We start from the raw sequence: 15,306 nt of genomic DNA on the forward strand, positions 1-15,306 counted from the left end.
TTAGCCCTGAGCTAACATCTGCTGCCAATCCTCCTCTTTTTGCTGAGGAAGAGTGGCTAACATCTGTGCCCATCTTCCTCTACTTTATATGTGGGACGCCTGCCACAGCATGGCTTGCCAAGTGGTGCCATGTCGCACCTGGGACCTGAACCAATGAACCCTAGGCTGCTGGAGCAGAATGTGCGAACCTAACCGCTATGCCACAGGGCTGGCCCAAAAAATGGAATAATTTAATATGTGGTCCTGTGTGGTCCTGTGTGAGTGGCTTCTTCCACTTAGCATAATGTTTTCAAGGATCATCCACATTGTGGCATGTGTCAGTTCTTCATTCCTTTTTATGGCTGAATAATATTCCTTTGTATGGGTGTACCACATTTTGTTTGTCCATTCCTCCCTTAATGGACATTGGGGTTGTTTCCATTTTTTGGCTATTCTAGGTAATGCTGCTATGAACATTCATGTATGAGTTTTTGTGTTGACAGCTATTTTAAATTCTCTTGGGGATACACCTAGGAGTGGACTTGCTGGGTCTTGTGGTAAATCCTGCTTAACCTTTTGAGCAACTGCCAGATTGTTTTCCAAAGCAGCTTGTCATGGACTGAATGCTTGTGTCCCTCCCCTAAACTGCTGTTGAGGCCCTAATTCCCAATGGGATGGCATTAGGAGGTGGGGCATTTAGGAGGTAATTAGGTTGTGATGAGGTCATGAGGGTGGTGCTCCCATGATGAGATTAGTGCCTTTGTGAGAGGGAGAGACACCAGAGCTTCCTCTCTTCTCCGTGTGAGGACACAGCAAGAAGACGGCTGTCTGCAAATCAGAGAGAGGGCCGTCGACAAGAACTCGACGTGCTGGCACCTTGATCTTAGACTTCCCAGTGTCCAGAACTGTGAGAAATAAGTGTCGTTGTTTAAGCCATACAGAATATGGTATTTTGTTGTAGTAGCCCAAGCTAAAACAGCCTTTTAAGGCTGTATATGAAGGTTCCAATTTCCCACCAGCAGAATATGAAGGTTTCGATTTCTCAGCATCTCTGCAAACAATTGTGATTGTTTGTTCTTTTGATTACAGGCATACCAATGGGTGTGCGGAGGCATCTCGAGATTTGGTTTTGCATTTCCCTGGTGGCTCGCCTTCCCTCCCTTGGCCACACCCTCCTCCCCTGCTAAGATGGAATCCAGAGGTTCTTCAAGGGTCCCTCTAGCTTGACATTCTGAGTTCTTTAAATGTTTCCTTTACAATCCTGCAGATCCACGTTGTGGAGGGGGATTAGGGAGTGGGGTGAGGGCGAGGAAAAAGAAGAGAAGTGTGATAACCGCCCTCAGAAATCCTTCTAAAGAGCCATAGTCACAGGACGTCAGGGCTAGCGGGACTTCTGCCTTCATCTGGTCCAAATTGCCAAACTATTTTACAGATGAGGAAACTGAGGCCCAGCGGGGTGACGGTTACCTCAAGGCTCTCAGTATGTTGGGGGCAGATCAGACAACCCAGACTTGCTTAGGATGCTGCAGAGCCCTGGGTCTGATTCCCACTGATTTGTTTGACTGTGGGCCACTTTCTTTTTTTTTTTTTTTAAGGAAGATTAGCCCTGAGCTGACATTCCTCTTTTTGCTGAGGAAGACTGGCCCTGAGCTAACATCCATGCCCATCTTCCTCTACTTTATATGTGGGACGCCTACCACAGCATGGCTTGCCAAGCGGTGCCATGTCCGCACCCAGGATCTGAACCAGAGAACCCCGGGCCGCCAAACGGAATGGGTACACTCAACTGCTGTGCCACCAGGCCAGCCCCATGTGGGCCACTTTCTGAGCCGCAGTTTCCCCATCTGTGTAATGGGGATCATCCCTACCTACAGGGTTGTTTTGTGGATATAAAATATTTAACATAGTAAATGCTCTGTAAATAACTTGTTTAATTTTAATTTTGGAATATTTAATATTTACATACCTACAATAAAAGAAATTTGAACAGAATACAAAGGAGAGCATAGAGTGAAAAATATGTCTCTCTCCTCCACCCTCTTCTGGGGGCCCCCCACGATTACCTGCTTCCTGCCCTTCCCTGCAGATATATTCTGTGGATACAATAGGAGTTATCACACAGGACCCTAGAGTTGGTGATCATTAACTTGCCTGCCTTTCTAAACTACTCTTTCCCACTCTGCCCCTCACCCCCTTCTCCTGCGAGCGCACACCACCATGGGCTCCCTTATTTGTCTAGCTCCCCCTTCCCAAACCCCATCCACCTGGTAATGATTTCCTAGAGAGTCTCCCAGGGGTCTCCATGGGGACATTTCCCGCTCCAATCTCCATGGCAACTCTTCAGGTTGCCATGGCAACACTTAAGCGATTATTTGGAGACCCTTAAATAAATCACCCATGGTGGTATATGCTAGAAGGGTTTGGCTCTGGCTCTTATGTTCCGGGCCAGGGTTGGGGCCTAGGCCTGCAGGCAGAAGTGGGGGGAGGTGGTGGTCAGGCCTGCCACCCCTGGTTCTAGCACTGCGAGGGGCCCTCTCTGGGCAAGGGTGGAATGGAGCCTTTTGGGAAGTGGTGCGAGGACAAGCAGGAGCAGGCTTGTGCAGTCTTTGAATAGAGAGATCCTGCAGCAAGGAGGACATTCTTAATAGGACTATGGGCTCAAGATGAGGGGCAGCTGAGAGGAAGCTGGAACGTGACTGAGCAAGGATTCAAATCCAGGCCTGCTTGGCTCCAAGGCTGTCACTCACTCCTTGAGGCTAAAGGCTGAGAGAGAATTTAAGATTGAATCCACTCCTTCATTTACTGGACCAATATATATATATATATACATTTTTTTTTTTGAGGAAGATTAGCCCTGAGCTAACATCTGCCTCCAATCTTCCTCTTTTTATTTTGCTGAGGAAGATTGGCCCTGAGCTAACATCTGTGCCTATCTTCCTCTACTTTGTATACAGACACTTGCCACAGCATGGCTTGATAAGCGGCGCTAGGTTTGCGCCTGGGATCTGAACCTGCGAACCCCGGGCTGCTGAAGCAGAGCAGGTGAACTTAACTGCTATGCCACCAGGCTGGCCCCTAGAGCAATATATATATATCTTTCTTTCTGCTTTTTCTCCACAAATCCCCCCAGTATATAGCTGTATATTTTAGTTGTGGGTCCTTCTAGTTGTAGTTAGACCAATATTTTTAGAGCACCTACCTCATGCCAGGCACTGTGCTAAGCATAGAGGATGCAGCAGTGACTAGAACAAAGAAAAACACCTGTCCTCATGGGGCTTACCTTCTACTGAGGGATACAATTAGCACAGTAATGGAAACAGGCTAGCTGGTGGTTTAAGTATTGGGGAAGGGGGCCAGGGAATGTGGGAGAAGCTGTGGTATGCGCTGGCAAAAGGGCTCGGGTCCCTGGGCACAGTCATGGAGCTCAGCTCTGGGGACAATTCCCAAAAGGGAGGAGGGCAAGGGGTGAGAGGAACTGGTGAAGTTTGGAGACTCTCTCAGCAGTGGCTCCTTCCACGTGTTCCGGCAGCACAGCTCACAAGACAAACTGCAGCAGGCAGACCTGGTGAGTGTTCACCGCCATTCTAGACTGGGAAACTGAGACCAAAAGTGGGGAGGCAGCATGCCTAAGACAAGGCTGCCAATGGTGGGCAGAGTGGTGACTAGAACATGAGTTTTGGATATCTTAGTCCAGGACCATTTCTGCTGGACCAGTGGTCATATTGGGAACTCTGGGTATTCATACTGACCTTCAGCACTGTCTTGCAGCAGGCTGAATAAATTGCTTGTCTTTTTTTTTTTTCTGAGGAAGATTAGCCCTGAGCTAACATCTGCTGCCAATCCTCCTCTTTTTGCTGAGGAAGACTGGCCCTGAGCTAACATCCGTGCCCATCTTCCTCTACTTTATATGTGGGACGCCTACTACAGCATGGCTTGCCAAGCAGTGCCATGTGTGCACCCTGGATCCGAACCGGCGAACTCCGGGCTGCTGAAGGGGAACATGCGCACTTAACCGGTGTGCCACTGGGCCGGCCCCTAAATTGCTTGTCTTGAGTACCGGGGAGACTGTGTAGCCTATCTGGGGACTCCGGTTTATTTTATTTCTAATGTTAACCTCAGGTGGCTATGTGCTCCGCGACTTGTATGTGATAAACGGATTGGTCAGGGCTGTCCTTTGGTGGTGGAGCAGACTGAAGGGTACAGGGGCATGATTCTTCTAACCCTTGGCTTCCCCTGGAGGCAATACTTCCCAGGAATGGAGAGGTTTGGGAGCATAGGCCTAAGGCACACAGTCTACACAGAGTGTGTACTCTGTGCCAAAAATCTTCCTAAGGAGATCGTGAGACTTGTGTCTTTTTACACTAGGCTCTCTCTGCCTTGGCTGAGTGTGGATTATCCACTTTCGAATAGGCCCTGGGTTTTGGGCCAGGTTGGTAGACAACAGCAAGTGATTTCTGGCCACTTTAGCTCCCAAGAGGTGTTCACTGGAAGTTCCTCGGACAGTGAGTGGAGGAGTTGAGTGGCCAGCTCCATGAGGTGCAGGAGGCCATGGACATCTCTGTGGCCGTCTCCTCCTTGGCTCTTAGCAGTTTGTAATTCTATTTGCTTACTCTCTTCCACCAACCTGTGCTGTCCAATCAGAATACAACAGTCACTAGCCACAAATGGCTATTGAGTGCTTGAAACTTGAGATGTGCTGTTACGTGTAAAATGTACATTGGATTTTGAAAACTTAGTATGAAAGGAAGTGTAAAATATCTCATCTGTATTTTTTATGTTGATTGCATGTTGAAATCATATTTTGGATATGTTGAGCTAAATAAAACATATTGTTAAAATTAAGTTCACCATTTTTTTTTTAATGTGGATACTTTCAGTGTCAGAAAAGAAAATCTTAGGTATTTAAGACTGTGTTAACTTACATTTTTTTGTCACCTTATCCTAATAACGTATCCTTCTCCCTGAATACCTGCTGCCAACTTGCCTTATGTTTATGTAACTGGAGGGACCACTCAACTACTTTCAGAACAGAACACTCACGTACTTTCCAAAACAAAGTCTGCTCCAAGATGACTTGATTTCTTTACTATCAGATATTAATTTTAAAAAATTGGCAATACCTTCAGAAAGTACAAAATTAGAGACGTAAGGTACACCAGAGCACAGAGCAAAGAGCTAGTGCCTCCTACCTCTGTCTTTGAGTCCCCTCGTTTCTATCCCCAGAGACAACCAGTATTACCAGTTTCTTAACATATTGTTTGCTGATGACTTTTAACTGGCAACCTCTCTTTTAAAGAGAAAAAAAGTTAAGTTCCACCTCATGGGACACCCTGTTATATAACAAACCTATATAACAATATCCATACCTCTCTATAAAAAATCTTATTTTGGTCTAACTACCCACAACTCTTAAAATGAGATCACATTTACTTTATGGCCCAAATTAAATGTTCAAGCCCTCAGCCACACGACTGCCAAATGTCAGCCCCCTTCCCTGGCCTTCTTCCTCCCTGGGGTGAAGTACTTCCCGGGATCTACTGATTGTGCAGGCAGTGGGGCAGGAGTTATGTCTAGAGGCCCAATCGCCAAGGCTGCAAAGGACACCTCCATCTGAGTGAATTAAAAAGGGTCAGAGGATTGGTTTTTAGTTGGGAATTCACAGCCCATGTATTTTAGTAAAAATAGTAATAGTCGCTATAATTGCAAACATCCTTAATGCATGTGTACTCTGTGCTGAGACCTTTATGTGCACAATCAGCTTGAAGCCTCACAATGACCACGAGTTAGGTACCACTCAATAGCATTTCTATCTTCTCAGTGAGTGAGGCAGAGGGTTGAGTCATTAGTCCAAGGTGACCAGATAGAAAGGGGAAATTGAGATTTGAATTCCGACAGTCTGATCACAGAACCCAGGCTTTTTTTTTTTTTAAATGTTCTCAGTTCTGTTTTTTGTTTTTTTTAAAGATTTTTTCCCTTTTTTCTCCCCAAAGCCACCCTGGTACATAGTTGTGCATTTTTTGTTTTGGGTCCTTCTAGTTGTGGCATGTGGGACGCCGCCTAAGCATGGCTTGATGAGTGGTGCCATGTCCACGCCCAGGATCTGAACCTGCGAAACCCTGGGCTGCTGAAGCGGAGTGTGTGAACTTAACCACTCGGCCATGGGGCCGGCCCCAGAACCCAGGCTCTTAACCACAAGGTGACCCTGACCAGATAAGCCCCATGCAGGCAAGCACTTTCTCTGGGGGCCCCCCGCATACCACTTGGCACGGAGCAGAAGTTTAACAAATATTTATGGGCTGAAAGGTCCACTTATTAACACCAAGTATGTTGAGGGTAGGAGAGGAAGGTAGAAGCCTTTTCCAGTGACTCCAGGCTTGTGTCCTCCACTGACGGAACACCCTCTAACATCTAAGCCCAAGGGAAGGAGGCCAAATCAGGGGTGTGATGGGCCCTGTAGGGAAGGATTAGAACCAGGGGGCTGCGCTGGCTCAGAGGGACCATTCTCCTTGCCCTGGTGACGCCTGACGTGCCAAGTCTGCCCATAGGAGCCAGGCCCTTGATTCTGCAACTTTGACCTCAGACTGTGCGGGGCACCCTTTTTTTGCCAAGTTTGATCCACAACCTCTTTGCTCCACCCCCTTCTGCTGAAGAATTCTTTTCAGATGCATTAACATCTAATTTACCTGTTTTGTTTACTGCTGTACTTCTAGGACCTAGAACAGCGCCTCAGACACAGTCAGCCCTTATCAGTCGAAGGAGCGAAAGAACAGTTAAACTAGACAGCGGATCCTGGACGGGTGGCAATTCCAGTGCCCGGGCTCAGGAGACAACGTGCTGCCTCCGCTGGGTGTGAGTCAGCTCACCACAGGGGGGCTGGACGTGCGCTGCTGACCCCTAGCACCTGAGAGGTGGGCTTGAGGCAGGGGACAGGAGGCACTTTAGGAGTGAGAGCCCACTGCACCCACTCACGCTGTCTCACAGCCACAGGGAGGAACTGCCGCACTTTTACGTAGAGCAAATTTCCCTCTTTTGAGTTTTGGTAGAAAAATAGACTTTTGCCAAGAGACACTAAAAATTCAAGAAAAATAATCATTATACAGTGCCAGGTCAATCAGACGTGAATTAAAGTGACATGGACTAACCCTGAAATAGAAACAGAGCACCATACTTTAACTCTGACAGACACTGAAAGGCTCCAGAATCTCTCCCGCTCCCGAAGCGCTGAGCAAAGCAGGGGGCTGGACTGACCCAGGAGCTATTTTAATCCCCTTGAGAAAAGATGTGGAAAGGGCAAAGGACTGGGCAGATCACTCGGCAGAAATATAGTTAATGGATGAGACAGAAATTAAATGAGTTTTTCTTATTTCTTTCAAGCAGGCCCAGAGTAAAATCCTAACCTTCTACCCAGCTCACTCTTGAGAGTATGTTGCTGTCTGGTCTCCAAGCTCTGTGCTTGCATAAAGCTCAGTGCCAGGGTGGGGAAGATGACCACCCCGGGGAGAATTTTAACACCTGCTCATGGAACACACAGTGGGGAGCAGAGTAGGGCTTACTAGCTGACACTGCCCATGCCAGCGGTCCCAGCAGCACCTGCAGGACACACGGCTTCTCACTGGGTGGTGCGCTCCTTCACATAATCCTTCTGTTCCCAGACTGCCACATGCTGATCTAAACCAGACCCTGTGTCTGCACTCACTGTGATCAATACTGGAGGCTCCTGGCAGTGCCATCTTTATTACTCACAGCAGCACACTGCTGCCATGATCTCTCCTCCCCCATTTCAAGTGTGGATCATACACAGAAGAAAGTGGGCCCTGGCATTCCCTCCCGCTCTCCAAGTCCACACTCCCCTGGTGCTTGCGTGTATTCCAGTAGTTCTGGATCAGATCCGGCCTGAGGCTTACTTCCCAGGCAAGTTTTTGGGAAGGCAACTGTCGCTCTGTGGTTCTTTGCAGGTTGTATGAGAGAAACAGTGCCTGCAGTGAGGTCTCAAGTGGCAATCTTGAAAAAGTGTGCTAACAGACTTAATCCTTTGGCTTGAATCAGGCTAGCTCAGTTTAAAGATTCAGGGGGGCTTAATACAAAGAAAAATGGCATTTATTCACATCACTGATACCCTAGGAGAAGTCTGTAGGTCAACCTCATGGGTGAAGGGAGACTACAGGGCCAAAACACAAATTTTAACAGCATTTTAAACCTGAGCCTCAGCTAAAAATAACTCAGGTCAAGAATTCCTACATCAGAATCGCATCAGTCTGGGAGAGAAAGCACTCACTCTAACACACCCAAGAACCAATGGTTCTGCTCAGGACCTTAGAGTACAGTACTGAGTAGAACCACAGCATTAACTTAGAACTTGGGAAGTCAACTAGGGAATGTCCACAGAACATAAGCATAATAGAAAACGCTATTTGAATTCTTTGAGCCTCCTCTACTTTTTCTTTTACCACATCCATCTCCTTACTCATCCAAACAGTCTTCTTGCTCAACAGTAAACTCACATCTCTTCGGTCTGCGCTGTTTCTTCCAGGGGTTTGACACCATGAGAAAAATCGTCTGTCATTTTAGAAGTAGACCATGTGAAGGGCATGGAGCCAGAAAGTAGGGCCAAAGCCCCACTTTTCACTATCATCTCACTCCCAACTTAAGCAGCTTGGTCTTCCGAGGCCCCCTGAGGGGGAAGGAAGAGCCAGAACAAGGGGACTTGGCTCTGGGAGGGAGGGGAAGGACAGACTCCAGAGAAAATGCTCGAGAGGGAGGGGAGCTGCAGGAATTGCCATTTCTTCTCCGTGGCCCTGGGCCACTCCTAAGAAGCAAATTTAGTACAAAGAACAGTGTCTCCAGGAGCAAACCCCTTCTGCCCTCTAGAAGACAAGCTATGTACATTTCTTTCCTATGTTGCACAGAAGCCCCTCATAAACCTTGAAAACCCAGCAGTGATGGTGCAGTCACCGGCAGAAGCCCAAGCAGGCAATGAAATGCGGGTCTTCCTGGATACCTTGCTGGTTCTTTCCTCACAGCCTGACGTGTGCTTTCTATTGTCATAGAAGAGAGACTCTGAAGAGCATCTGTTGCCAACTGGGGCACACCCCCAGCTCCACCTGACATCCATCCCACTGTGGGCCTCCTCCCTTTCTGTCTGGGTGGCCCTTCCACCTTGTAAAGCTGGTGCCTGCCTGAAGCCAGCAGGGCTTTCTCCCACCACGTTTCAGGCCACCAGTTCTGTACCTGCCCTGTGTGTGCTCTTCGGCTGTAGGAGGCAGGGCACATATACAGATACTTCAGGAGGGGTATGGACGCTGCCCAGGCAGCACAGGGGCCTTGGACTAGCCTTACTCATGGCCTCCATGTACACCAACAGTCCTCACCTCAGCAGGCCCCAAACTCTGGCAAGGCTTCTGCAGGCCATGAAGAACAGGGTTGACTCTTGTCAAAAGACAGAGTCTCCACATGGGGATTGGAAGTAGAAAAAAACAATGGGGTTGCCAGGGGTGTCTGTCAAAGATGTTTCAGAGCAGCTTGGGCCTCATGACAGTTTCAGCTCAGTTACAAATCCTAGATGCTCCCATTTGCTTAACCAGTTTTTTCAGTGATGCTTCAATGCTGGCTTTCTTGGTTTCTACAGCTTTTCGTTTTCAAAAGTAAAACCAAAATAACATCAAAAAGACCAAATTCTTCAAACTGAACAAATAAATAATATTTACATGAGTATGTCATAGAGAGATTCCAGCATGACTGAGGAACAGAAAAACGGGAACACGCCCTAGGGCTAAGACATGGCTCCTGGTCATGGTGAGAGATACCCCTGGGAGCCAATGGATGGACGAGCGAGGTGAGAATGAGCAGAGGCCTGGCTCGTCCTCCATCATAAGTCCAGGGAGGTGGAGTGGGCAGGAGGTGCTGAGCTGTCCATAGATTAATTAGTTTTCAAACAAACAAACCTCAGTTCTCCCAACTCAGCAGTGTGGTGTGGTCAGGGTCACCAGGTGAGCTGCTCCAGGGGAGTCTGGGGCCTTCTTTGACTGCTGGCATCGTGGGGACATCAGAGTCCATCTTAGGGAGCACAAAGCTCCAAAGTCAGCTGCTGGTCTCGAGTCCCCTTCCAGACAGGACAAGGAGCTGAGGTTAGGAATGGTCCCCTCTTCGCTGGGCTATGTGACAAGGGGGATGTGGAATTCATTTGTGTCGAAGATCAGGGGCCTCCTGGGAGGGCTTGGGTCCCTGTTGGCCTTGTGGAGCAGCTTGAAAAGCCCAGTTCCAATGTTCATGGGGATCCCCATGATGATGCATTCAGACACCCCTGAAACCAACCAGAAAGGAGATTAGAGAGCTTCTCAACACACAGGTGGGATTTCAGGATGGAAGGACCACTGACTTAGGATCACGAACTCAGATTTGAGTCCCAGCTCCACTACACATCAACTGGTTGAACCTGGGCTAGTTACTTTACTCCTCATTCATGAGATACAGATGGCTGTGAGGCACAGGTACGGCACGGGACTCCCGGACAGTGGAGGGAACTCCCGCACCGTGGGGCAGGGCAGTGCCTGAACATAGACCAGCTGCTGGCTGGAGAACGAGAGCTCAGCAGTTTTCCTCTTTGTCTGAACCACAGGTACTCTGTAGGCCTGGCCTTCAAGACCACTAAACTTAGACACAAGGATCCTGAACGATGCTCAGGAAAGCCTGAGTTTGCCACCCAGCATCCTTAACTTAGGGCCTAGAAGAAAAGCAAACAACACAATGATAGTCAGCAGAGGCCAATCTCCCTGGAAACAGCAGCAGAAGCTTGTTCACTGTGCTCAGGGGTTGAGGCTGGGCCAAGTTTAAGAGCACCCCCAAGCCTTGGAGATCCACAGCCCCAACAGGAAACACCAGAAGGCAGGGCTCCCTATAGAGTGACAGGAGTAAGGCGATGGTGCAGATTCTTCCTCCAAGCTCCATTTCGGCTTATAAAGATCCAAATGTCGGGCTCTGCATGAGGCTTCTGGTTCTACAAGTGCATGTGTGTCTACTATGCTCTGGGCTCTGCGCCATCAGAGGACCAGAGGGGCAAACCAGCAAACTCAAATCCAACACGCAGTGAGGGCTGACTGAGTTCCAGCGTGTAGAGGACCAGGAGGAGAGATTTCAGAGTGGGGCGGGGTGAGCCTGCCAGGCCCCAAAGGGTCGGTGGTGGAGAGAGGTGGTGGTGGGCAGGGCTGCAGAGCCCAGAAAGGCCCAGCGTCCTGGTGGCAGGATGGGGTGCTCGGGCTTAGTCCCACTGTCAAGCAGACTTCCTCTGACTTTGCCGTGGCCTTCTCCTGTGCTCCTGCCCCAATCTCTGCTCCCTTTTCTTTCCTTTCACCCTCCATTACCTTAAAGAATTATGCAATTTTTCTTTTCCTCCGTCTGCAACCTGTGTCCCTTTTGAAGAAAGAGTTAATCTTAGGAGCAAAAAACAGGCATAGACTCTGACTGGGGCCCCACCTGACCATCACCTGTTTGGCAAATCCACACAAGAGTAGGAGGTGAGATGGGAAATGGCAAGCAGGAAGTAGAGCTCTGGCGGCGGGGACAGCTGCCAGGCTTGGAATCCCTGCTTGGGCCTTACAAGCGTGCGACCTTGGGCAGGCTCCAGTGCCCCAGCCCCTCACAGACTCCCACCTCGGCTTGCAGGGTCTTGTCATGGCACTCCGCACAGGATTGAGAAGGGCCGGGTGGGCAGCAGGCACTCTTGTGACAACTCCCGTTATGCTCCCTCTCTCCCAGGCACCCGTCAGAGCTCTGCTGTGTGGTGGGGGGTGAGACTCTGCAGTCAGACTTGACAGCATGCATGTTAGTTCCCTCAATCTTCTCCCTTGTGAAAGGGTTTGATGCCTACACCTCATAACTGTGTGGAGATACCAGCATATAAGGTGCCTGGCACAGGGGCTCAACAAATGTTAAAGGCACGCCGGCTGCCGTTCCCAGGGACTCAGGACAGCAGGAGCACTGTCAGCCCTGGCACCACACGGAGGGTGCAGGACCAGAGGGGCCAAGTGTGACTCCAAGGGCTGGAAAAACGCCTACATGACCAGTCTCAACCTCTCCTTCCTGGACCAAGAGCTATCTGTACTGACAGAAAAGCCTTCTAACAGATGTAGGGGGATGCAGGATGCCACAAGCAGCCTTTGGAAATAAAAGATGGATCAGTTCCAATTCCGTGATCTGTGACTTTATTCTTAAAAAATAAAAGCTCTGTGTACTCAGTTTCTTCACCTCACAAGAGCCCTAACCACAGTCAAAGCTATAAACAGTGCCTTTGGAGATGCTCCCAGAAACACCAAACCTACCACACACGGAGTCCTTCTGCCCGAAGTAGGCAGCATCAAAGAGATGGTCAGCCGTCTTCTCAAAGGAGGCCAGCATCAGCACACTCTCCTTCATCTTGGCCAGGCCAAACCTAGTAATGCCCAGGACTTCACCCTGCATCAAGGGAGAAAGAGTCAGAGTGGTACTCATGCCACTTGCAAAAGCTTAAAACCAAATCACGCCCACTGCATTCCCTCAACAGAATAAGCAAAAGTCAGTCAAGCAGCTGTTCAAGTCACAATCTCAGGTTTGAACAGGATTCTAACAGCTATCTGTCCCACCAGTGTCCACGAGGCCATTAGTCACTGACAACACGGATCCTTATACTCACAAGCAGGAACAAAGAATTAAGAACTGAGAACTAGAATTAAGAAATTTTTTTTTGCTGAGGAAGATTAGCTGAGATAATCTGTGCCAATTTTCCTCCACTTTATATGTGGGTTGCTGCCACAGTGTTGCTAATGAGTGGTAGAGGTCTGTGCCCAGGATCTGAACCTGCAAACCCAGGCCGCTGAAGTGGAGTGCACCGAATTTAACCACTATGCCACAGGGCTGGCCCCAACAATCTAACTTTTAAAAAAAAGAGTACTTCTGGGGCTGGCCCCGTGGCCAAGTGGTTAAGTTCGCGCACTCTGCTGCAGGCGGCCCAGTGTTTCATTGGTTCGAATCCTGGGCGCGGACATGGCACTGCTCATCAAAACCACGCTGAGGCAGCGTCCCACATAGCACAACGAGAAGGACCCACAACGAAGAATATACAACTATGTACCGGGGAGCTTTGGGAAGAAAAAGGAAAAGATAAAATCTTAAAAAAAAAATGAACAAATAAAAAAAGAGTACTTCTGGGCTGGCCCGGTGGCCAAGTAAAAGTTTGTGTGCTCTGCTTCAGCAGCCCAGGGTTTTGCTGGTTTGGTTCCTGGGCGCGGACATGGCACTACTCATCAAGCCACACTGAGGCGGCATCTCACATGCCACAACTAGAAGGACCCACAACTAAAAATATACAACTATGTACCAGGGGACTTTGGGGAGAAAAAGGAAAAAATAAAATCTTAAAAAAAAAAAAGAAAAGAGTACTTCTGAAGATGTTTATTATAGCTCAAAGAACTCAAAACTTGGGGCCTGCCTTGGTGGCGTAGTGGTTAAGGTTACTTGCTCTACTTCAGAAGCCCAGGGTTTGGGCCAGTCTGGTGGTGCAGTGATTAAGTGCACTTATTCTGCTTCGGCGGCCTGGGGTTCACTGGTTTGGATCCCAGGTGCAGGCACAGCACACCTTGGCAAGCCATGCTGTGGCAGGCATCCCATGTATAAAGTAGAGGAAGATGGGCACGGATGTTAGCTTAGGGCTGGTCTTCCTCAGCAAAAAGAGGAGGATTGGCAGCAGACGTTAGCTCAGGGCTAATCTTCCTAAAAAAAAAAAAGAAAAGCAGCAGCCCGGGGTTTGTTGGTTCAGATCCTGAGCGTGGCCCTACACGCTGCTCATCAAGCCATGCTGTGGTGGCATTCCACGTAGAAGAGCTAGAAGCACTCACAACTAGGATGTACAACTATGTACTGGGGCTTTGGGGAGAAAAAAAGAACTCAAAACTTGAATAATTTAAAAGCCTCAAAGTAGGGAAAGAGTTAAGTAAATTTAGGTGTTTTCATTCAAAGGAACATTGTGCCATCATTAAAAAAGCATATTTATAAAAACTACGTAACAACACGAAAAACATTTACAATGTTAAATAAAGAGTCAAGATAAAAACAGCATACTTGCTATTTACTGCAACTACAGTACCATTCGACATGGATACAGAAGAATGGAGGGAGATTGAAAGACCACAGCCTTTACCACAAGGTGGTAGGAAACGGATCACTTCTTCCACCTTGTTTCTCAACACTCTGTAATACAGTACAGGCTTGCTGGGGAGGCATTATGAAAACCTGCTGCCTATGGCACTGCTGGAGGGAATACATTTTGTAGGAAAAAGAGGGAAAAAAAATAACCAACCAACAGACCTCAATACTCCCCAGTCTCCCACTTTAGATCACGTTAACTTACCCTTTACCTGGAAATGCCTACAGAAAAAGTATGATAAATGGGTTTAACAGGAAGTAAATACCTTGGTTTGCCAAGGAAATCTCTGGACTTTAGACAATAGACAGGATAAAATTTTTTTTTTTTAAAGATTTTTTTTTTTCCTTTTTCTCCCCAAAGCCCCCCAGTACATAGTTGTATATTCTTTGTTATGGGTCCTTCTAGTTGTGGCATGTGGGACGCTGCCTCAGCGTGGTTTGACAAGCAGTGCCATGTCCGCGCCCAGGATTCGAACCAACGAAACACTGGGCCGCCTGGAGCGGAGCGCGCGAACTTAACCACTTGGCTACGGGGCCAGGCCCTAGGATAAAATTTCTAAAAAGGACAAAAACAACACTCCACCTTATGCCATGAGCTTGTGATTTTCATACTGGAATTTTACCAGAACACCCAGCCCCTACCACCAGGCTTTGGGTTTTGAGTGATGGTGACACCTTATTTTCTTTCAATGGTGGTAATCAGCCATGTATTCTACATGTCTTAGAAGCCTGGCAGCTTCATTCTCCTGAGACTGGGTTTGAGACACCCTGGGAGACCAGGTCCCTCCCACGAACCTTGTAGGTCATCAAGTCAGACAGCAGCATCACGTGCCTCCTGTCGATGCTCATGCCATGGTTAACCATCGTGTACTGGATTTCATTGATGATAGTTGTCCGGGCAGCTTCGATGCCCAGAGTCTTCTCCACCTATGGAGAGCCAGGATGAGTCGAAGCAGCCACTTCTGGGATGCTACTATTTCTCTCCACGTCCTCCTCTGCCCTGCAGGTTCACTGCAAACCCCTGCACCCTTTTCCAGGAAAGAGTGCCTGGCAATCTCTAGTGGTGGACCCAGAGCAAACAGCAGGGTCAGAGAAGTGTGCCAGGAACCAGCTAGGCCTGCAGGCAGTTCTGAGGGAGATAGGACGACTGTAAGG

At 48.5% G+C, this 15,306-nt stretch overlaps 1 protein-coding gene across 3 annotated transcripts in view; it reads right to left on the minus strand.

Moving 5' to 3' along the window:
* Positions 1 to 8,058: 8,058 nt before the first annotated feature.
* Positions 8,059 to 15,306, minus strand: part of POLR3A (RNA polymerase III subunit A) — a 48,765-nt gene continuing 41,517 nt past the window's right edge. Inside the window, exons 29-32 of one of the 3 annotated variants that reach the window (XR_011538264.1) lie at positions 14,947 to 15,078; positions 12,294 to 12,426; positions 11,626 to 11,745; positions 9,652 to 10,279 (exon numbers count right to left, since the gene is read on the minus strand). Coding sequence is in view for 1 of the 3 variants with exons in the window: in XM_070613072.1 (XP_070469173.1) it covers positions 10,131 to 10,279; positions 12,294 to 12,426; positions 14,947 to 15,078 (414 nt within the window). In the remaining 2 variants the exon portion in view is untranslated. Of the gene's footprint in view, positions 10,280 to 11,625; positions 11,749 to 12,293; positions 12,427 to 14,946; positions 15,079 to 15,306 lie in introns of all 3 variants that reach the window. The other 2 variants (XR_011538261.1, XM_070613072.1) reach the window with 2 other exon arrangements.

The sequence above is a fragment of the Equus przewalskii genome, chromosome 1, assembly GCF_037783145.1.
Source record: "Equus przewalskii isolate Varuska chromosome 1, EquPr2, whole genome shotgun sequence".
Taxonomy (NCBI): Eukaryota; Metazoa; Chordata; class Mammalia; order Perissodactyla; family Equidae; genus Equus; species Equus przewalskii.